The following is a 21,876-nucleotide window of genomic DNA, read 5'->3' as shown; positions in this document are numbered from 1 at the left end:
ATCATGAGAGCGAAAGTTATCGATTTTAACTTTTAATGATAAATTCATCACAATTGTCTTTTTTTTTTAGTTCAGTGACATAATGTTGAATTGTTTGCTTGTTGGTTGTAGGTGGTTCACCATGATCCTTGTCGTGGAGGAGCAGGACATTGGAACAGCCTGTACCGATTCAAACACTTGGCCACGGGAAACTATCTTGCTGCTGAAGTAAAATCCTCCACATTTATACCAGGGCTCTACGCTTACTTGTGCTCCCAACCTAAAAAAAATAGGTTTCTAATTAGTCCGAATTTCTGGAGCACTTTCTAATCAATAATCAAAATATCTGATTAACTGATAACCTTTTAACTGTCACCATCCCCTCTGTGGGGAAGTTTACTTCACTATTTTACAAATAAATCCTAATCTAATCATGACAAACTATAAATCGTGGGGAAGGTCTAAGACTCCTAAGTAAGTATTTTACCACTCCTTTGTGTTACAAATTATGCAGCAAAAGTAATAGATTCATTTATGACAAGAGTGCATCTCAAAAATCTAAATCATAACAGGAGTTCTGACCTTTGTCACAAAAAGACTTTCTTCGTTGCCTTTTTTCCTATCACGCAACCTAACTCTTATAAAACTGTATATCATCTGAAAACTTAAAATCTCAAAATTCATCCTTTGAAAACCATTTTAAAATCAGACATTGCATTACCATGGAAATTGTACATCAAAATCATATTACAAAATGTTTTCGTTCATGAATTATAAAAATGTAACTTTGGATTGTGTATTTTTATATCTGTGTTTAAGATAGGGAGTGACAGTTAAAGGGTTAAAGTGATTTACAGGGGAATTTTGTTTTTACCTATGTAGTGGCATTTTTCTAACTTTATCAAAAGTGTGCTATCTTTTATGTACATTTTTTAAAACATATTTTTTAGGCTTTTTAAAATTTCTAATTAAAACAACAGGTTAAGATCAAGTACAATAAGAATAAGTTACCAATCAAATGAAATCAGTATTAACAAAATAAATTTGTACTGCAGAGGTGGCACAGAGGAACACAAAAGTGGTTCGTTGGTGTATTTTCATGTTTAATGAGGCTCAGTGGTGGCATGAATGCAATCAAATTCATAAACTCATGTTGACATTAATGTTTTAAATATACAATTTTAAAAAACAGACATATTAAATGATTTAAATAACTGAAAAGCTACTTGAAAATGAAAAAAAAAACATAATAAAAATAAAACTAAAACTGCCAGTAAGTGGCAGTGAGTTACTGATTTAATTAATGAATCATTCATTCATTTGATTCATTTGAACGGCTGATTCATTCAGGAATAAAGCAAGTGACTGTCTATGAATGGGAAATTGAATCATTGACTCACTAGATTCCTTTAAAAATGCACGTTCATTCATAAACAAAACACCGCTGTGTTTGAATGGAGATGTGCAGCGGCTCAGTTGTGACATGTTTCAGACTATTTTTGATGACGAAATAGAGCAAAATCAGGCAATAGTGTTATAGTCAGACAATGCTAGTCACTTAATATTAGCTTCTTGTTTATTTAACTGTTGTATTAATTCAATATCTCATTTACAAACTCCCTTAAAATTCATCGAAAGCTGTCACTCATCTTATCTTATCGCCAACGTTATCGCAATCTCACAAAGTTCTATTAAAATCAATGAAGCTCTCTGCACTGTACAATGAATCTCTTATTTACACTCACTCTACACTTTGCTTATTAAAGGATTCGTGAGATATGTCTGTGATACATTACTCAACGTTGCAAAACAGAAACTTTTGAAGCTCCCTCAGTGCGAACACAAATATGTTGATCGGGTCACTCTCACGTGGTGCTCCTAAATATTTTTTCGTGGTCGCACGCAGTAGTTTTCAATCGCAAATGCAACCGAAGTGGTCGCACTGTAGAGCCCTGTATAGTAACCTGATATATGGTTTAAAATATTAGAATGACATATTTGCATTATTTGTGTTGCAGGAGAACCCAGGTTATAAAGAAAACAGCAATGATATTGAGGTAGGTTAAAATGACTGGTAGACATCTCTGTGAGATGTCTGTGATCAGGAGTTCATGAAATGTTAAAAATTAGATACAATGACTGTTCCTGTTTTGTGTTCTGAAAAGACCAGCAGAAAGTCACTTACTGGTACTTTGTCCATAGGTGGATAGTAGCCGTATCAAGAGAAGCTTAGGAGAAAGAATAAAATACAAGCTAGCTGCAGTGCCTCATGGGAATGACATCGCGTCTCTGTTTGAGCTGGACCCCACCACACTGCAGAAGACCGACTCATTTGTGCCAAGGTATTTATTTCTATACTCTCTTCATTCTGTTGGATAAAGCCATTAAAAACCAGTTCTAAAACCATTAATTAATGCATATTCATCTTCTCGACTTTCAACAGAAATTCTTTTGTCCGATTCCGTCACCTGTGTACAAACACTTGGATCCAAAGCACCAACATTCCCATCGACATCGATGAGGAGAGACCCATTCGATTAATGGTGAAAATCTTTCTTTGTATAATGTCGAACTGTTACTTCTGAATGTTGAGAATTCTGTATATATTTATATCTAAAACATTTAAAACAGGTAAAATTAAAATATAAATTGTGTGTTTTACTACAGCTTTTATTATTATTATTATTATTATTATTATTATTATTTTTACTGTGCATTCTGTATCACAATTTAATAGCTTTATTAATATTATTGCATTACCGTATAAAAGTTAGGGGTCTGTGATATAAATATTTTTTAAATGCTTTTAAAAAATAAGTATTAAGGATTTCAGCATAAGTAGTCACTTATGTCCAGGCTTCATTTATTTGATCAAAAATGCAGTAAAAATAAAAAATCTTTGGAAATATTATTACAATTACTATATTTTATGTATTTTTATTTTATGTTGTTATATTCATTTTAATATATTTTAAAATGTAATTTCTAACTGTGGCAGCAAAGCTGAATTTGTAATTTTTAAGTTTTAATATGCTGATTTGGTTCTTCAGTAACTTATTATTCTTATTATTATCGATGCTGAGGCTGTTTACTGCTTAATATTTTTGTAGAAATTAGATATATTTTAGGATTCTTTGATGAATAGAAAATAGAACTGTATTTATTTATATATATATATATATATATATATATATGTATATATATATATATTTAATATATTTTACAATATATAATATAAAAATCCAGAAAAACAGTAATATTGTGAAATATTATTTCAATGTAAAATAGCGTTTTCTGTGTGAATGTCAATCAATCTAATATGCTGATTTTATTATAAATGTTGAAAACAATTGTGCTGCATAATATTTTGTTGGACCTGTGATACATTTTTTTCAGGATTCTGTAATAAATAAAAAGTTAAAAAGTGCATAATTTATTTAAAATATACGACGTATAAACTACTATTTAAAAGTTTGTGGTCAGTAAAGTTTAAACGTTTAATTATTTTATTCTCCAAAGATGTTAAATTGATAAAAAGTGATAGCAAAGACTTGTATTGTTAGAAAAGATTTACATTTCGAATAAACACTGTTTTAACATAAGAGAAGCTTTTAAAAAAACATCAGAAATCTTACTGATACCAAACTTTTGAATGGCAATGTATATTTATATTTATTTTAGTTTTCACTTTTCTTTTTCTTCTTTCTCTCTCCTCTTCTTCTGCTAGCTGGGCACCTGCCCCACCAAAGAGGACAAGGAAGCTTTTGCCATTGTCTCTGTGCCGGTCATGGAGATTAGAGATCTAGATTTTGCGAATGATGCCAGCCTCATGTTGAGCACGGTGGTCGACAAGTTCAACTCTGGTTTACTCAGTCCTAATGACAGAAGGTAGAGTTGACATGACACTCAAGAACCAAACCAGAATCTGAGCCTGAGGTTTTATGTCCTTAATGGCTGTGGTTTTTACTTTGTTAATACTTGTAAAGTAACCTATTGTAGAACATATTGTGTCAGAGCTTCATGCACCCTCTGTATGCACAGGTATGTCATTAAACTGCTGGAGGATGTGGTTTTCTTTGTCGTCGATCAATTTAACAATGGCCAGCCAGCCCTGGAGGTGTCAATGAACAAGCCCAACCGAGAGAGACAGAAACTTATGAGAGAGCAGAACATTCTCAAACAGGTCTGGTTTTAACAATTGGAATATTATGGTGTGTCTACAGTTGAAAAGGCTTTGCTGGTGAGTGATCTAATCTCTTTTAGACTGTCTTGCCGTGTCTTTTTCTGCTTAGATATTTGGGATAATTAAAGCCCCATTTAAAACGAGGGGTGATGATGCTCCTCTGCTTAAGTTGGATGAGCTGTCGGACCAGAAATACATCCCATATCAGTACATGCTCAGACTGTGCTACAGGGTGCTGCGTCATTCACAGGAAGACTACCGTAAGAATCAGGTACTTCAGTCCATACTAACACAGGTGCTCCAGAATGACAAAGAACACAGGGATATTACAAAAACTGTGATATTGTATGAATGGCAATCAGACTAGAAAGAGCCACAAGACGGCATTCAAACATAGGGATTTGTCTTACAGGAACACATAGCCAAGCAGTTTGGAATGATGCAGTCTCAGATCGGCTATGATATTCTGGCTGAGGACACCATCACAGCCCTGCTACACAACAACCGTAAACTGTTGGAGAAACACATCACTAAAACTGAGGTGGAGACTTTCGTCAGTCTGGTTCGTAAGAACAGGGAGCCCAGGTTAGTATTTCCATCACATGAACCCTAAAATTGTGAATTTTAAAGATGCCAAGTTTTTTCATGAAACTCTAGATGGCGCAGGCTGATGAGCTATTAATGTAAACTGATGATACCTCACAGCGGCTACTTGGCACAAGCTGATTGTTTCATGTTACATATGCAGACAATGAGCTTACTGCTTTAAATGGCTGGTTAGCATTCATTAGAGTTCCTCTAAAACCCTCCACCTCCCCAGCTCCACCTGTATAGATCTGCTACAGTTTATTATATACAGTTGAGGTCAAAAGTTTGCATCCCCCCCTTCAGAATCATTAAAAATGTTAATTATTTTACCACAATAAGAGGGATCATACAAAATGCATGTTATTGTTTATTTAGTACTGACCTGAATAAGATATTTCACATAAAATACATTTACATATAGTCCACAAGAGAAAAGAGTAGTTGAATTTATAAAAATGACCCGGTTCAAAAGTTTACATCCCCTTGATTCTTAATACTGTGTTGTTACCTGAATGATCCACAGCTGTGTGTGTTTTTTTTTTTTTTTTTTTGTTTAGCGATAGTTGTTCATGAGTCACTTGTTTGTCCTGAACAGTTAAACTGCCTGCTGTTCTTTAGAAAAATCCTTCAGGTCCAGCAAATTCTTTGGTTTTCCTGCATTTTTCTGTATTTGAACCCCTTTCAACAAGGTCTGTATGATTTTGAGACCCACCTTTTCATGCTGAAGACAACTGAGGGGCTCATATGCAACTATTACAGAAGGTTCAAATGCTTCCTGATGCTCCAAAAGGAAAAACTATGCATTAAGAGGGGGGGGGGTGAAAGCGTTTTGAATTTGAAGATCAGGGTAAATTTAACCTATTTTGTGTTCTGGGAAGCAGCTATCTTCTGTAGCTTCTGAAGGGTAGTACTAAATGGAAAAATATGACGTTTAGGCAAAAGAAGAAAAATTCACAGATCTCTATTCTGTTCAAAAGTTTTCACCCCTACGGCTCTTAATGCATGATTTTTCCTTCTGGTGCATCAATGAGCATTTGAACCTTCTGTAATAGTTGCATATGAGTCCCTCAGTTGTCCTCAGTGTGAAAAGATGGATCTCAAAATCATACACTCATTGTTGGAAAGGGTTCAAATACACAAAAATGCTGGAAAACCAAAGAATAGCAGGCAGTTTAACTGTTCAGGACAAACGAGGGACTCATGAACTAAACAAAAAAACACAGCTGTGGATCATTCAGGTAACAACAGGGTATTAAGAATCAAGTGTATGTAAACTTTTGAACCGGGTCTTTTTAATAAATTCAACTATTATTTTTTCTTGTGGATTATATGTAAACGTCTTTTATGTGAAATATCTTATTCAGGTCAGTACTAAATAAACAATAACATGCATTTTGTATGATCCCTCTTAATTTGTTAAAATAATTAACATTTTTAATTATTCTGAAAGGGGGATGCAAACCTTTGACCTCAACTGTATGTTACTTGCGCAGCAACAGTACGTCTTTAAATACTCACAGCACCATATATGCGTGTGTATTAGTAGTAGCAAGTTCCTGTACAAACTAATGCACAAATTGTCCACAGCTTATCACATACCTTGTCTGTAAATGTCTATTCCGTTTATGTTTTGATTTCCAGGTTTCTGGACTATCTGTCAGACTTGTGTGTGTCCAACAATGTTGCAATCCCAGTGACTCAGGAGCTGATATGTAAATGTGTGCTGGATGCCAAGAACCAGGATATTCTCATGAAAACTGAGTAAGTCTATAAAAAATGTTGTAGTGTGTCTGTCTCTGGTTATGTGCTCATGTGATTCTTTCTGTATGTGTTTGTGAAGGCGACGAGCTGCTAAAGACACACAGCATACCTCTGAGTATATGGAAGAGTATGGAGAGGAGGATGAAGTTTGGCTGATCTGGTCTGAGAAGGAGAACGAGACCCATGAGAAGAGCATTCGACAGCTTGCCCAAGAGGCCCGGCAAGGGAATGTGCATGACGAAAATGTGCTGACATATTATAGGTAATGAAAGCGAGAAATAACCAGGGCTGTCAGTCGATTAAAACCATAAAAAACATTATTATAAACGACATGCTGCAATAATTAAATAATCTTTTTATTATTTAAGTTTATTTTAAGTTTAACATGTTAATTTATTAAGTCAGTTGTGTAAACATACAGCTGATTGCACTAAATGAACATTAAATTGACAGCACATAAGGAGATTATTTAATTATTTTATTATTGCTGGCAATAATTCTTAAAAAAAATCAACTCCTTACAAAAGCACAAATGTATTGATATTTTCTTTCTTTTTTTCAGGTACCAGCTCAAACTGTTTGCACGAATGTGTTTCGATCGCCAGTATCTGGCCATAGATGAGATCTCCAAGCAGCTGGATGTGGAGCTGATTTCCCTCTGTATGATGGATGAGGCGCTTCCCTTTGACCTTCGGGCGTCTTTCTGTAGACTCATGCTACATGCACACGTCGACCGTGACCCTCAGGAGCTTGTGACACCCATCAAGTTTGCCCGTTTGTGGGCTGAAATTCCCACCTCTATTAGCATCAAAGAGTGTGTTCCCATACAATCACCTTTTATATGAATTAATATTAAATTTCTTATTAAAGCATACTTAGCTACACTACCATTCAAAAGTTTGGGGTTGGTAAGATTTTTGTTTTAATTAGTTCACCCAGACTGCATTTCTTTGATCAAAATTACAGTAAAAAAGCAATGTTGTGAAATATTAATAAAATTTTATATTTTAAAATGTGATTCATTCCTGTGATGGCAAAGCTCAATTTTCAGCAGCTATTACACCAGTCTGAAGTCACATGATCCTTCAGAAGTCATCTAATATGCTGAGTAAAAGTATGAATTTCTGTTGGAAAAAAAACAAAACAAACTTTTGAATGGTAGTTTATGTAAAAACATAAAGCTTTTTATATTGCAGTTTATAATCACTGTTTAAACAATAAAAGGTGTAATTATGGTGTTTGATTTTGTTATAGTTATGACTCTCACTTGGACTATTCACGAGACAATAAAAAGAACAAGTTTGCCAATACGATGGCTTTTATGGAAGAGTACCTTAACAACGTTCTCATTGATGACCTGCCTTTTGCCAACGAGGAGAAAAACAAGCTAACATATGAGGTATAGCTATATATTAAAATTAAATGTGAGGACGACATGCTTTAACATGTAAATATGTAAATGTTAACACTAATATTCCTAAATCACATTTACATATTTGCTTTATTTACATTGTTTGTAGGTCGTGAGCTTGGCGAGACATCTCATCTACTTTGGGTTCTACAGTTTTTTCGAGCTTCTGAGGTTGACTCGCACTCTCCTGGGAATCATAGACTGCACTCCGAGTAATGCTACAATCAACCCAACATTTAGCGATGATGCCAGTGGTTGGTATTCAAAAACAAGAAAAAAAATGTTTTAGATATATATAAGGTTCCAGACTGTGACAAAAAATTTAGGGGTGTTTTCTTTGAGGAGGCAAGGGAGGCAGTGCCTCCTCAAAATATTGGATAAGAAAAAATATTTGTAGTACAAAAATAAAACAAAGCCAATATTACACATTGCAACAAAAAAAGTGTATAAATCACTTGTTTTTCTAAAGAAACATTGTCCAACAGCGATACCGGCAGGTAAAGTTACAATGGGAGCCCGTGTCTCTCTCGTCTCCCCTGAACCCGTTGAGTTTTAACAGACCCCCTTAAACTTGCGGTACGTTTGGTGGGGTAATTTGAGAATGAATGGATGAAAGTCACGTGAGAGGAGGCAGTGCCTCCATCGCGATATGATTGGGTGACCGGTTATGTTCGGCTGTGATTAGTTAATGCGATAAATCCCGCCTCTTGTGTTTGTGGGCGTTATGTGTTCGCAAATCAGTCTGAATGAACAATGTAATGGCATTAATGGGAAGACTAATTTTAAAAAAGTAAGTGAACAACTCACACACTTAAAGGAACACTCCACTTTTTTTGAAAATAGGCTCATTGTCCAACTTCCCTAGAGTTAAACGGTTGAGTTTTACCGTTTTCGAATCTATTCAGCTGATCTCTGGGTCAAAATAGGCAAAATAGGACTTAAAATGGCATGAAAACATGATCTGTGGGAGTTTTTTAGTGAGTAATCAGCCTGGTGAAATTTAAAGTAAATCTCAGTGTCTGTGACCAGTATTTACCAAGCTTTGATGACCGATGATCTGAAAAATTAAAAAATAGTTAAAAGTCAACTATTAAAAAGAATAGGTGAACATATGTTCACAAATAAACTTCCTAGAATTCCAGTGTCCAAAATGGCCAACGAAACAGTTTTATCTTCCTAGGCAAGAACGTCAGGCGTTCCATTCATGGCATGGGGCAGATGATGTCCACCATGGTGCTAAACCGGAAACCATCTCTGTTTGCTGGCTCTAGTCGCCCTGGTGCTCTAGACACCCAGGCCGGCAGTAAAGATAGCATTGACACACAAGACATCACAGTCATGGACACCAAACTGAAGATCCTGGAGATATTACAGGTAGATGCTGTTGAAGATGGCAACAGCTTTATGCTGTCAGTCCTGGCAATATCTAAAACTCCTTCTGGTTTTTGTGCAGTTCATCCTTAGTGTGCGTCTGGACTATCGGCTTTCCTTCCTGCTATCTGTCTTCAAGAAGGAGTTTGTTGAGGTCTATCCTATGGGTGATGCAGATGCTACACATCATACGGAGCATGAGGGTAATGATGTTTTGATGAATATTCAAAATGAAAATCTTGTAACTGTCAGAACCTAACTACTAACTACTAATCAAATTACAACAATTATAATATTAATATAATCAACTAACAATCTCTAAAACTGCAGTATAATCAAATAACAACATAACAATTCTTCCATTCTTCCATGTACTAATCCCTCTACTCTATTTTTCATCTATGTTTTTGTGTTTGTCTCAGAGCCTCGTTCTGGTGAGAGTGGCAATGTTTCATCATTTCTTGATTCTTAAAATAATTCCTTAAAGGTGTAGTGTGTAATTATGGATGATAAAATACTTTCTGCTATCACTAAATATGCAAGACAACTATTAGTGAGTCATTTTTACATTGGAAAAACCTGTTTGATTGCCACAGTTCCATTTGATGCCACTAGTGGCTCAGAAATTACACACTTCATCTTTAATAGATGACTATTTTAAACTTAATTCAATTTAGATTAGAAGTAGAAGTAGTCATGTTTGAATTTGTTTCCTGATTGTACATTTGTGTTATTTATTCATGTATTACATATTTTGAACAGCTTCCATCAACCTCCAGCATATTGGAGAGCAGGCAGAGGCCATGTTTGGAATTGGGTATGTTTTTGAACAATTTATTATATTTCCTGTTCATCAAGGATGTAAACTGTGATATTTAGCGCTTGTAAGATATGAGCTCTCTTTGATTTTACTCTGACCGTACAGTAAAGGAAACAGCATTCTGGAAGTGGACGATGAAGGGGGACGAATGTTTCTGCGTGTTCTGATCCACCTCATCATGCACGACTACCCTCCGCTGGTTTCCGGGGCCTTGCAGTTGCTCTTCAAGCACTTCAGTCAAAGACAAGAAGTCCTCCACACCTTTAAACAGGTTGAATTTATAGCCCACTTAAACATATACAAACAACTTGTTTTTATTGGTAAAAAGGTGTATGTAGACACCTCCAGGCAAAACATCTACAGGTAATGCACATCCCCAAGTTTGCAAAATGTTTATTTACACCTGTGCGGACCATCAAATGTATATTTTATTGTTCATTTGCATGCAGCAAATTGGATTCCAGTGGCACAAAGTTAAAAAATGGTTGAAATGCAGTCACCTTTGTAAAGATACCAATTTGTCATGTCAGTTCTTTATCCTGCTATGTTTGTTCTTCTCAGGTCCAGCTTCTTATTTCAGCTCAGGATGTGGACAACTACAAACACATAAAACGAGATCTGGATCTTCTGCGCACTATGGTGGAAAAGTCTGAGCTTTGGGTCATTAAAAAAAGTAGCTCTGGGGGAGATGGGAAGAAAGACAAGAAAGACAAAAAAGACAAAAAAGAAGCTGCACCGGTGAGTCATGCACTGGGGCATGCGGGATTATGTCTAGTAGGATAATTAGGTGAAAAAAAGCTTATTTTTGTTTCCTTATTCATGCAGCCATCTCCAGAGGAGGACACGGATACAAAGAAACAAAAGGTTGAAAAGAGCAATGAAAGCTACCAGAATGTCAAAGAGGTGATTGTTTTGTGTATGTTCTTAGTGTATTTGTCTGTTGATCAATAATAGATTAGATTAGATTAGATTACAGTGGGGTCTAAAAGTCTGAGACAGTATATTGCACTACAGTTAAAAAGTTTGGGGACAGTACAATTTATTTATTTATTTTTGTTTAAGAAATTAATATTTTTATTCAGCAAGAGTGTATTAAATTGCTCAGAAATGACAGTAGACATTTATCATGTTGGAAAAGATATATATTATATTATTTTTCTATTATTAATATTATTATATATATTATTCTATTTTATTTCAATTTTTTTCACTTTTTTCTTGCAATTGCGAGTTCACATCTCGCAATTCTGACTTTTTTTCTTAGAATTGTGAGCTATAAACTTGCAATTGTGAGTTAAGTCAAAATTGCAAGAGAATAATTGCGAGATATAAACTCAGAATTCTGAAAAATGAAGTCAGAATTGCAATATATAAATGAAGCCAGAATTGCGATATATAAATGATGCCAGAATTGTGATATATAATCTCAGAATTGTGATATACAAACTCAGAATTCTGAAAAATGAAGTCAGAATTGCGAGATTTAAACTCAGAATTCTGAGAAATGAAGTCAGAATTGTGATATATAAATGAAGTCAGAATTGTGATATATAAACTCAGAATTCTGAAAAATGAAGGCAGAATTGTGATATATAAACTCAGAATTCTGAAAAATGAAGGCAGAATTGTGGTATATAAACTCAGAATTCTGAAAAATGAAGTCAGAATTGTGATATATAAATGAAGCCAGAATTGCGATATATAAATGAAGCCAGAATTGTGATATATAATCTCAGAATTGTGATATATAAACTCAGAATTCTGAAAAATGAAATCAGAATTGCGAGATTTAAACTCAGAATTCTGAGAAATGAAGTCAGAATTGTGGTATATAAACTCAGAATTCTGAAAAATGAAGTCAGAATTGTGATATATAAATGAAGTCAGAATTGTGATATATAAACTCAGAATTCTGAAAAATGAAGTCAGAATTGTGGTATATAAACTCCGTTTCTGAAAAATGAAGTCAGAATTGTGATATATAAATGAAGTCAGAGTTGTGATATCTAAACTCAGAATTCTGAAAAATGAAGTCAGAATTGCGAGATATAAATGAAGTCAGAATTGTGATATATAAACTCAGAATTCTGAAAAATGAAGGCAGAATTGCGAGATATAAACTCAGAATTCTGAAAAATGAAGGCAGAATTGTGAGATATAAATGAAGTCAGAATTGTGATATATAAACTCAGAATTCTGAAAAATGAAGGCAGAATTGTGAGATATAAATGAAGTCAGAATTGTGATATATAAACTCAGAATTCTGAAAAATGAAGGCAGAATTGCGAGATATAAACTCAGAATTCTGAAAAATGAAGGCAGAATTGTGAGATATAAATGAAGTCAGAATTGTGATATATAAACTCAGAATTCTGAAAAAATGAAGGCAGAATGCGAGATATAAACTCAGAATTCTAAAAAAAAAATGAAGGCAGAATTGCGAGATATAAACTCAGAATTCTGAAAAATGAAGGCAGAATTGTGATATATATAAACTCAGAAAACTCAGAATTCTGAAAAATGAAGGCAGAATTGCGAGATATAAACTCAGAATTCTGAAAAATGAAGGCAGAATTGTGAGATATAAATGAAGTCAGAATTGTGATATATAAACTCAGAATTCTGAAAAATGAAGTCAGAATTGTGATATATAAACTCAGAATTCTGAAAAATGAAGTCAGAATTGTGAGATATAAATGAAGTCAGAATTGTGATATATAAACTCAGAATTCTGAAAAACGAAGGCAGAATTGCGAGATATAAACTCAGAATTCTGAAAAATGAAGGCAGAATTGTGAGATATAAATGAAGTCAGAATTGTGATATATAAACTCAGAATTCTGAAAAATGAAGTCAGAATTGTGATATATAAACTCAGAATTCTGAAAAACGAAGGCAGAATTGCGAGATATAAACTCAGAATTCTGAAAAATGAAGTCAGAATTCTGAAAAATGAAGTCAGAATTGCGAGATATAAACTCAGAATTCTGAAAAATGAAGTCAGAATTGTGATATATAAATGAAGTCAGAGTTGTGATATATAAACTCAGAATTCTGAAAAATGAAGTCAGAATTGCGAGATATAAACTCAGAATTCTGAAAAATGAAGTCAGAATTGTGGTATATAAACTCAGAATTCTGAAAAATGAAGGCAGAATTGTGAGATATAAATGAAGTCAGAATTGCGAGATATAAACTCAGAATTCTGAAAAATGAAGGCAGAATTGTGAGATATAAATGAAGTCAGAATTGTGATATATAAACTCAGAATTCTGAAAAACGAAGGCAGAATTGCGAGATATAAACTCAGAATTCTGAAAAATGAAGGCAGAATTGTGAGATATAAATGAAGTCAGAATTGTGAGATATAAATGAAGTCAGAATTGTGATATATAAACTCAGAATTCTGAAAAATGAAGTCAGAATTGTGATATATAAACTCAGAATTCTGAAAAATGAAGGCAGAATTGTGAGATATAAATGAAGTCAGAATTGTGATATATAAACTCAGAATTCTGAAAAATGAAGTCAGAATTGTGATATATAAACTCAGAATTCTGAAAAATGAAGTCAGAATTGCGAGATATAAACTCAGAATTCTGAAAAATGAAGGCAGAATTGTGAGATATAAATGAAGTCAGAATTGTGATATATAAACTCAGAATTCTGAAAAAATGAAGGCAGAATGCGAGATATAAACTCAGAATTCTGAAAAATGAAGGCAGAATTGTGAGATATAAATGAAGTCAGAATTGTGATATATAAACTCAGAATTCTGAAAAATGAAGTCAGAATTGTGATATATAAACTCAGAATTCTGAAAAATGAAGTCAGAATTGTGATATATAAACTCAGAATTCTGAAAAATGAAGTCAGAATTGTGATATATAAACTCAGAATTCTGAAAAATGAAGTCAGAATTGTGGTATATAAACTCAGAATGCTGAAAAATGAAGTCAGAATTGCGAGATATAAACTCAGAATTCTGAAAAATGAAGGCAGAATTGTGAGATATAAATGAAGTCAGAATTGTGATATATAAACTCAGAATTCTGAAAAATGAAGGCAGAATTGCGAGATATAAACTCAGAATTCTGAAAAATGAAGTCAGAATTGCAATATATAAATGAAGCCAGAATTGTGATATATAATCTCAGAATTGTGATATATAAACTCAGAATTCTGAAAAATGAAGTCAGAATTGCGAGATTTAAACTCAGAATTCTGAGAAATGAAGTCAGAATTGTGGTATATAAACTCAGAATTCTGAAAAATGAAGGCAGAATTGCGAGATATAAACTCAGAATTCTGAAAAATGAAGTCAGAATTGCAATATATAAATGAAGCCAGAATTGCGATATATAAATGAAGCCAGAATTGTGATATATAATCTCAGAATTGTGATATATAATCTCAGAATTGTGATATATAAACTCAGAATTCTGAAAAATGAAATCAGAATTGCGAGATTTAAACTCAGAATTCTGAGAAATGAAGTCAGAATTGTGGTATATAAACTCAGAATTCTGAAAAATGAAGTCAGAATTGCGAGATATAAACTCAGAATTCTGAAAAATGAAGGCAGAATTGCGAGATATAAACTCAGAATTCTGAAAAATGAAGGCAGAATTGTGAGATATAAATGAAGTCAGAATTGTGATATATACTCAGAATTCTGAAAAATGAAGTCAGAATTGTGATATATAAACTCAGAATTCTGAAAAATGAAGGCAGAATTGCGAGATATAAACTCAGAATTCTGAAAAATGAAGGCAGAATTGTGAGATATAAATGAAGTCAGAATTGTGATATATAAACTCAGAATTCTGAAAAATGAAGTCAGAATTGTGATATATAAATGAAGTCAGAATTGTGATATCTAAACTCAGAATTCTGAAAAAAGAAGTCAGAATTGCGAGATATAAACTCGCAATTCAGATTTTTTTTCTTGCAATTGCAAGTTATAATGTCCAGTTGTAAGGGAGAAAAATAGATATTTTCTCATGCAATTTAAAACTCTGAGTGTATGTCTCACAATTCTGACATAATAACTCACAATTTTGTGTTTTCAAATCAGAATTGTGAAATAAAAAGTTGCAGTTGCAAGTGTATATAAAGGTTTATAGATGAATGGAAACTTGGCAAATGAACAAACTGAATGAATTTAATTTTTTTGCAATAATTAAATCTTTTCTCTGATCTCCAGATTCTTGAGCGTTTGAATAAAATGTGCAGTTCAGGTGTATTCAAGAAACAGCAAAGGCTATTGAAGAACATGGGTGCTCACAAAGTAATGCTTGACCTACTGCAGATCTCCTATGATCGGGTTTGTGGTCTTCTTAAAGCAGATAAAATCTGTGGTTGTTCTGTGGTGAAACATGGTCTTGGGCTTGTCCCTTAGTAAACAGGTGTTTTCTTTTTTGTTTTCTTTTAACAGAATGACACCAAAATGCAGGAGATCATCAAGTACACACACCTGTTCCTACAGAAGTTCTGCACAGGGAATCTGGAGAATCAAAACCTCCTCCATAAACACCTCAACCTTTTTCTCACACCAGGGGTGAGTGCAAACCATGGCGGTTAAAATAGCCCAAGATGCTTATCATGTTTTCATTGTGTTCTGATTTTCATTTTGTATCTCTCAGCTCCTAGAGGCAGAAACAATGCAGCACATTTTCAGTAATAATTACCAGCTGTGTTCTGAGATCAGCGAGTCTGTGCTGCATCATTTTATCCATTGCCTGGCCACACATGGTCGGCACATTCAGTACCTCAACTTTCTGCACACCATCATTAAGGCAGAGGGAAAATATGTGAAGAAATGTCAAGACATGATCATGACTGAGGTTTGTTAGTGATCTAAATAAAGTAACCTTAAGTTACTGAACAGCATGTATCCATTCTAACCATTTGTAATCATTTTAAGAAACAGTGTATAAATACTTAACTTAAAACATTAAATATAACACATTTTATGTTTTTTAGCATTTTATGATAATTTTGAGTATTATTGATAATTATATAATAAATTAAAAGAAAATGTCTATTCAATTAATTGACATCTTTTTTTCTCCATTAGCTTACAAGTGCAGGTGATGATGTGGTCGTCTTCTACAATGATGGCACGTCATTTGACACCATGGTGGAACTGATGACACAGTCTCGGGAAGGCGTGAAGGACGACAGCCCTCTACGGTATCATATTTCTTTGGTAGAGCTGCTGGCTGCATGTGCAGAGGGCAAAAACGTCTACACTGAGATCAAGTGCACATCTCTGCTGCCCCTAGAGGACATGGTGAAAGTAATCACACATGAAGACTGTATCACAGAGGTAATCAGATGACCATAAACAGTTAATGAAAGCACTTATTCTTTATAGGAACCCCGGGGATTAAGACTTGTATGGCTTAATATAACATAAATAATGTCTCTTACTGAAATATGTAGTAGAAAACCCATGAAAGATTTACATTATTTGAAAAATCCACATCGTTTTATACATATTTTGGATTATGGGGGGTACTGTTATTTTGATGATGTCAAATGGTTGCACTCTGTGAACTACTGGCGCAATGTGTTGCTATTTTTACCACAACAACTTGGAAAATAAAATAGTGGTACGATGACAACAGCTACTGAAAGAGCTTGCAAACGGCAGAGACAAGAAACACTAGATACCATCCTGGCAGGATGTACACATGCCGACGCTTGTCATGACGCCGCAGCCACTGAAGGAGTTTCCCAGTGTGGATTTCACTCGATATTCGTGAGCGTTCATACTCCTTGTGGGGGAAAATCAATGGTACGGCATTTCGTTTAAGCCTTTGCTCATATACCTGCCACCTGCAAGGTCTTTCAACAGCTGTGGTCTATTGAAAGCATCAAAGGCATCAGGGCTAAAGTGGCGAGAACAAAGACGCAGGCCTTTAGGAAGTCGTTTTCGTCCACAGGTATCTTCCCATTCTTCTCTCCACTTCGTATCGCTAGGAAAGCAGTGACGACTTGCATTGCTTCTCTTGTTGCCCTTCGACTGAAAATTATAACTAAAAGTCACACAATGGGGCATCGTATCAGTAGTTTCGGTAAAAATAGCAACAGGTAGCCCCAGTAAATCACAGAGTGCAACCATTTGATGTAATCAAAATAATGGTGCACCCCATAGTACAAAATATGCATAAAAAGACGTGAATTTTTTAAATAATGGAAATCTTTCTTGGGTTTTCTACTACATATTTCAGTAAGAGCCATCCTTTACATTATATTAAACCTAACAAGTCTTAATGCCCAGGATTCCTTTTAAACAAGTGTCATGTTTCTTGCTTTCACTTAGCTTGAGGGATTATGTTTAGCCTCCCTATATTTGTTTTCTACAATAGCCAGTTAATTGATTAAATTACATTAGCATTTATAACATGGACATGTTTGGGGGAAAAAGAAGCCCTGTTGCATTATGATGTATCAGAAAATGTAGGAATCTTCTCTGTGTCTTGCAGGTGAAAATTGCCTATGTAAACTTTGTGAACCACTGCTATGTAGACACAGAAGTGGAGATGAAAGAGATCTACACCAGCAACCATATCTGGAAGCTGTTTAACAACTTCACTGTAGATATGGCTAGGGTGAGTCCACTATACCACTGACGCTGTGTGTAAGAATAAAGAGTTTCATTAACTTGGTTTAATTGGAATTCCAGGTGTGCTCCAACCGTGAGAAACGCATGTCAGACCCTGTGCTGGAGAAGTACGTGATTCAAGTGGTTTTAGACACTATAAATGCCTTCTTCAGCTCTCCCTTTTCAGAGAACAGCACCAGCACAGAGGTGAGGCATCAATAATCTTTCATAGTCTCATTTTTGGTCTCTACTGTATCAGCCTTTATTCGTTGTGAACACCACTGATTTTTTTTTTTTTTTTTAAATATGTCATGCATTAATTAAATTGCTGCATTTTAGAAATGTAGTGAAACAGAACTACTAAAACTAACATTTTAGTCAAAGGAATTGCCAAAAGAAAAAAATTGATTCAGCACTATTCACATTTAAATAGAATATGCTGCCTGTAAATACAGTTCTCTTCAAAAGTTTCGGGAAGATTTTTAAATGTTTTTGAACAGAGATTTAATGTTTACCAAGGATACATTTATTGGATCGAAATGACAGTAAAAACAGTAATATATTATATAATTTAATTTATTCCTGTGGTGGCAAAGCTGATTTTTTTTTTTTTTCCTTTTTTTTTTTTAAAGCACTCGTTATTCCAGTCTCACGTGATCCTTCAGAAATCTTTCTAATATGCTGATTTGGTGCTCAAGAAACATTTTGTTTTATCAGTGTTTAATACAGTTGTGCTGCTTAATATCTTTATGGACACCATGATACATTTTTGATTAACAGAAAGTTTATTTGGAAGAAAAAAAGGCTTTGTAACAATGTAAAAGTTTTTACTTTCAATTATTTTGATCTGTTTAATGTCATTGCTGAATGAAAATATTAATGACTTCAGACTTTTGAACTGTAGTGTAAAGTCTGACTATATGATAATTATTTTAAGAAGAACTTTACAGAAGAATAATATGATGAATATGACAGCTGAAATATGTGACCATTAACCACAAAACCAGTCGTAAGTAGCACGGGTATATTTGTAGCAATAGCCAACAATACATTGAATGGAATTTTTCTTTTATGGCAAAAATATTAAGTAAATATCATGTTCCATGAGGATATTTTGTAAATGTCCTACCATAAATGTATCAAAACTTAATTTTTGGTTAGTAATTGCCTTGCTAAGAACTTCATTTGGACAACTTTAAAGGTGATTTTTCTCAATTTTTTTTTTTTTTGCACCATCAAATTCCAGATTAGTTGCAATATTGTCCTATCCTAACAAACTTTCAAATGATTAAAAATATTAATAAAAAAATTGACCTTCATGAATGATTTTGTGGTCCAGGGTCACATACTGTATCTATCTTATCACATAAAATATGCTTTTCCGATTTCATAAGTTCATCTTTAATTCTTCATGTTTCACTTTCTCCCTCTCATTTTGTCTTTCGTCTCGTTCAGGCTCATCACACCGTTGTAAAGCAGCTGCTGCAGTCTACTATGCGTCTGTTAGATTGTCCCTGGCTACAGCCACAACAAAAAGTCCAAGTAGAGTCCTGCATCCGAACTCTGGCAGTGACAAGTATGTCAACTTGCTTTCTAAAAGAATAGAAGCATTCTAAGGGATTAAAAAAGTTTTACAAAATTATTTTTCAGGCCTAAAATGTGGCATGAGTTTCAGTTCTCATATACACTAATGGTTTTTAAAGTATAACCAGACAACTTTATGTGTTTACCTGACTGTCCCTACAGCAAAGAGTCGCTCCATCCCTCTGCCGGTAGAGTTGGAAGCTCATGTCAACATGATGTTGAGTCACAGTAACGCTCTCTCACTGTCCCGCTCCAGCCACAGCAACAAAAGCCTGTCACGTCTCACACGGCCTGTTGCTCCAACCAACCCCTGGGACTACAAAAACATCATTGAGAAACTACAGGTGCCTATATGCATGTGTGTGTGTGTGTGTGTCTGACGAAGAATGCCTATTTAATCTCCTTTTAGATATTGGAGCTAAGTGACTTCCAAAAGAAATTATAATTAAAAAACAACTTGTGCATATCACACATATGACACAATACAGACTTAAATAGTTTGAGTCATATTTCTATCAATAATAATGTATACAGTACAGTGTATTCAGGTTTCTATAACACTGCTGTTTAGGATATCATTAACACACTGGAGGAGCGTGTGATGCCGTTGGTTAATGCAGAGCTGTCGGTACTGGTGGATGTGCTGCACCAGCCTGAGCTGTTGTTCTTGGAAGGCACAGATGCTCGATCACGCTGTGAATCAGGAGGCTTCATATCAAAGTGAGTCTCTTCTGTTTAAACTGGGACTTTTACCATAAAACTTCTAGGATGCGTGTTGTGGCTCAGTCAGATACACAGAATTTATGTTGCATATACAATGCTTTATTACTGTTTGTGGTATCATCACCTTTCTCTTTTAACTTTGTGCAGATTGATCCAGCACACAAAAGCCCTCATGAATTCAGATGAGAAACTCTGCATCAAAGTCCTCAGAACTCTACAGGAAATGCTCATTCGTGAGCTGGACTTTGATGAGAAGGTGAAATTAGATAATAATAATAACAACAATTTCTCATACACATGTATGATCAAATTAACAAATTAAAGGGTTAGTTCACCCAAAAATAAAAATTCTTTCAGCTCGTCCTCATGTCGTTCCAAAACTGTAAGACCTTTGTTCATCTTCAACACGTATTAAGTACATTGTTAAAATAGTCCATGTGACATCAGTGGTTCAGTGGTAATGGTATGAAGCTACAAGAGTACAAAAATAAAGAAAACAAAAATAATGACGTAATTCAACAATTTCTTTGGGTTAGTTTGGGTTCTGTAGTCATTGTAACAAAGTATTGTCTTTTGCAGGGCTTTGCCTTAAGAAAGGTATTGCTTCAGAACTACCTCTACAACAACAAAAAGAACATCAAAGCTGAGCTTGTTGAACATGGAGGAGGTAATTTTTAAATTGGTGATGAAAAATTATAATCAACATCACACGAACGAGTGCTTCATTTTGACTGGTTTTGTAACTGCTAACCGGATCAGCACAAAATATTCTTTGTGGACGTCTTGTGTAAAATAGTGGTGTGTGTTTGTGCAGGTGGAGAGGGAGAGAGAGACTGGCTGGCAGTTGCAGCATTACAGTGTCGTCTGGACAAAGAAGGTGGCACTAAACTCTTCATAGACCTCATAACCAGCACTAAGAACGAGAAGATCTTTCAGGAGAGCATTCAGCTCGCCATCTGTCTGCTGGAGGGAGGCAACACAGAGATCCAGGTTAGCAAGCAGCTTTTGTAAAAATGTAGCTTTAGTCTTAAATATTGTTCAGTTTCTAAGGAATAGTACCCATTATTATATATAAATTGGTTTCTGTTTATAACAGAACTCCTTCTACAAACTGATGATGGGAGACAACAAGTCAGAGAAGTTTTTTAAAGTACTAAATGACCGCATGAAGAACGCACAGCTGGACATCAAATCCACCATCTCTGTCAACGTGGGGGAAATGAGCAATAAAGCCAAAGATGACAAAGATTTAGAGCCAGGTAATTTGAAAAAAGCATATGAAGTGCATGCTTGCTTAATAATGCTGTTACTGAATGAATAAAGGTATGTTACATATTATATTTTCAGTATATGTTTTTAATAAATGAAACAGTCAAATCTACATTTATTGCTGACTCTAACAATGGTTTCATATGTGTGCAGGGTCTTCCTTTGGCCAACCTGAGCAGCCACCTCAACCTGAGCAGCAGGAAGTAGATACAGAAATGGGCCCTTCTGTTACTATCATGAAACCCATCCTGCGGTTTTTACAGCTGCTTTGTGAGAACCACAATCAGGACCTTCAGGTCTGAACAACAACAGATTAACCATCAGCTTAGGATCAGATATGTTGATCATGTAATCAAGTATGATTTGAGAAAGATCAGGGTTTCTTAAAAAGGTCTTAAAAACAGAGCAGAAAATCTTATATTTAAGTCATGGTATTAACTGTTGCATGCACTGCAAAAAATCAGTATTTTTGTCTTGATTTTCAATACAAGTATCTAAAAATTGTTAAATAAAGATACATTTACTAGAGATGCAAGTTGAAGATTAAAGATAAAATCTTATTTTCTGAGAAACTG

General features: G+C 34.5%; 1 protein-coding gene across 2 annotated transcripts in view; it reads left to right on the top strand.

Moving 5' to 3' along the window:
• itpr3 (inositol 1,4,5-trisphosphate receptor, type 3) overlaps window positions 1–21,876 on the top strand; it is a 39,442-nt gene that overhangs the window by 7,639 nt on the left and 9,927 nt on the right. For both annotated transcript variants that reach the window (XM_051116340.1, XM_051116339.1), the window contains exons 9-41: window positions 112–207; window positions 1,998–2,036; window positions 2,182–2,321; window positions 2,423–2,522; window positions 3,707–3,867; window positions 4,021–4,162; window positions 4,272–4,433; window positions 4,575–4,747; window positions 6,392–6,511; window positions 6,591–6,773; window positions 7,074–7,325; window positions 7,766–7,910; window positions 8,032–8,176; window positions 9,103–9,296; window positions 9,376–9,496; window positions 10,056–10,110; window positions 10,219–10,384; window positions 10,675–10,851; window positions 10,939–11,016; window positions 15,320–15,439; window positions 15,551–15,673; window positions 15,759–15,959; window positions 16,193–16,444; window positions 17,607–17,732; window positions 17,807–17,932; window positions 19,181–19,301; window positions 19,472–19,653; window positions 19,881–20,029; window positions 20,180–20,288; window positions 20,612–20,699; window positions 20,847–21,022; window positions 21,129–21,291; window positions 21,455–21,597. In XM_051116340.1, the coding sequence (XP_050972297.1) occupies window positions 112–207; window positions 1,998–2,036; window positions 2,182–2,321; window positions 2,423–2,522; window positions 3,707–3,867; window positions 4,021–4,162; window positions 4,272–4,433; window positions 4,575–4,747; window positions 6,392–6,511; window positions 6,591–6,773; window positions 7,074–7,325; window positions 7,766–7,910; window positions 8,032–8,176; window positions 9,103–9,296; window positions 9,376–9,496; window positions 10,056–10,110; window positions 10,219–10,384; window positions 10,675–10,851; window positions 10,939–11,016; window positions 15,320–15,439; window positions 15,551–15,673; window positions 15,759–15,959; window positions 16,193–16,444; window positions 17,607–17,732; window positions 17,807–17,932; window positions 19,181–19,301; window positions 19,472–19,653; window positions 19,881–20,029; window positions 20,180–20,288; window positions 20,612–20,699; window positions 20,847–21,022; window positions 21,129–21,291; window positions 21,455–21,597 (4,728 nt within the window). The remainder of the gene's footprint in view (window positions 1–111; window positions 208–1,997; window positions 2,037–2,181; window positions 2,322–2,422; window positions 2,523–3,706; window positions 3,868–4,020; window positions 4,163–4,271; window positions 4,434–4,574; window positions 4,748–6,391; window positions 6,512–6,590; window positions 6,774–7,073; window positions 7,326–7,765; window positions 7,911–8,031; window positions 8,177–9,102; window positions 9,297–9,375; window positions 9,497–10,055; window positions 10,111–10,218; window positions 10,385–10,674; window positions 10,852–10,938; window positions 11,017–15,319; window positions 15,440–15,550; window positions 15,674–15,758; window positions 15,960–16,192; window positions 16,445–17,606; window positions 17,733–17,806; window positions 17,933–19,180; window positions 19,302–19,471; window positions 19,654–19,880; window positions 20,030–20,179; window positions 20,289–20,611; window positions 20,700–20,846; window positions 21,023–21,128; window positions 21,292–21,454; window positions 21,598–21,876) is intronic.

The sequence above is a fragment of the Labeo rohita genome, chromosome 8 (assembly GCF_022985175.1).
Source record: "Labeo rohita strain BAU-BD-2019 chromosome 8, IGBB_LRoh.1.0, whole genome shotgun sequence".
Taxonomy (NCBI): domain Eukaryota; kingdom Metazoa; phylum Chordata; class Actinopteri; order Cypriniformes; family Cyprinidae; genus Labeo; species Labeo rohita.
Note: the sequence above shows the minus strand (reverse complement) of the source record. Positions and strands in the feature narration are given on the sequence as shown.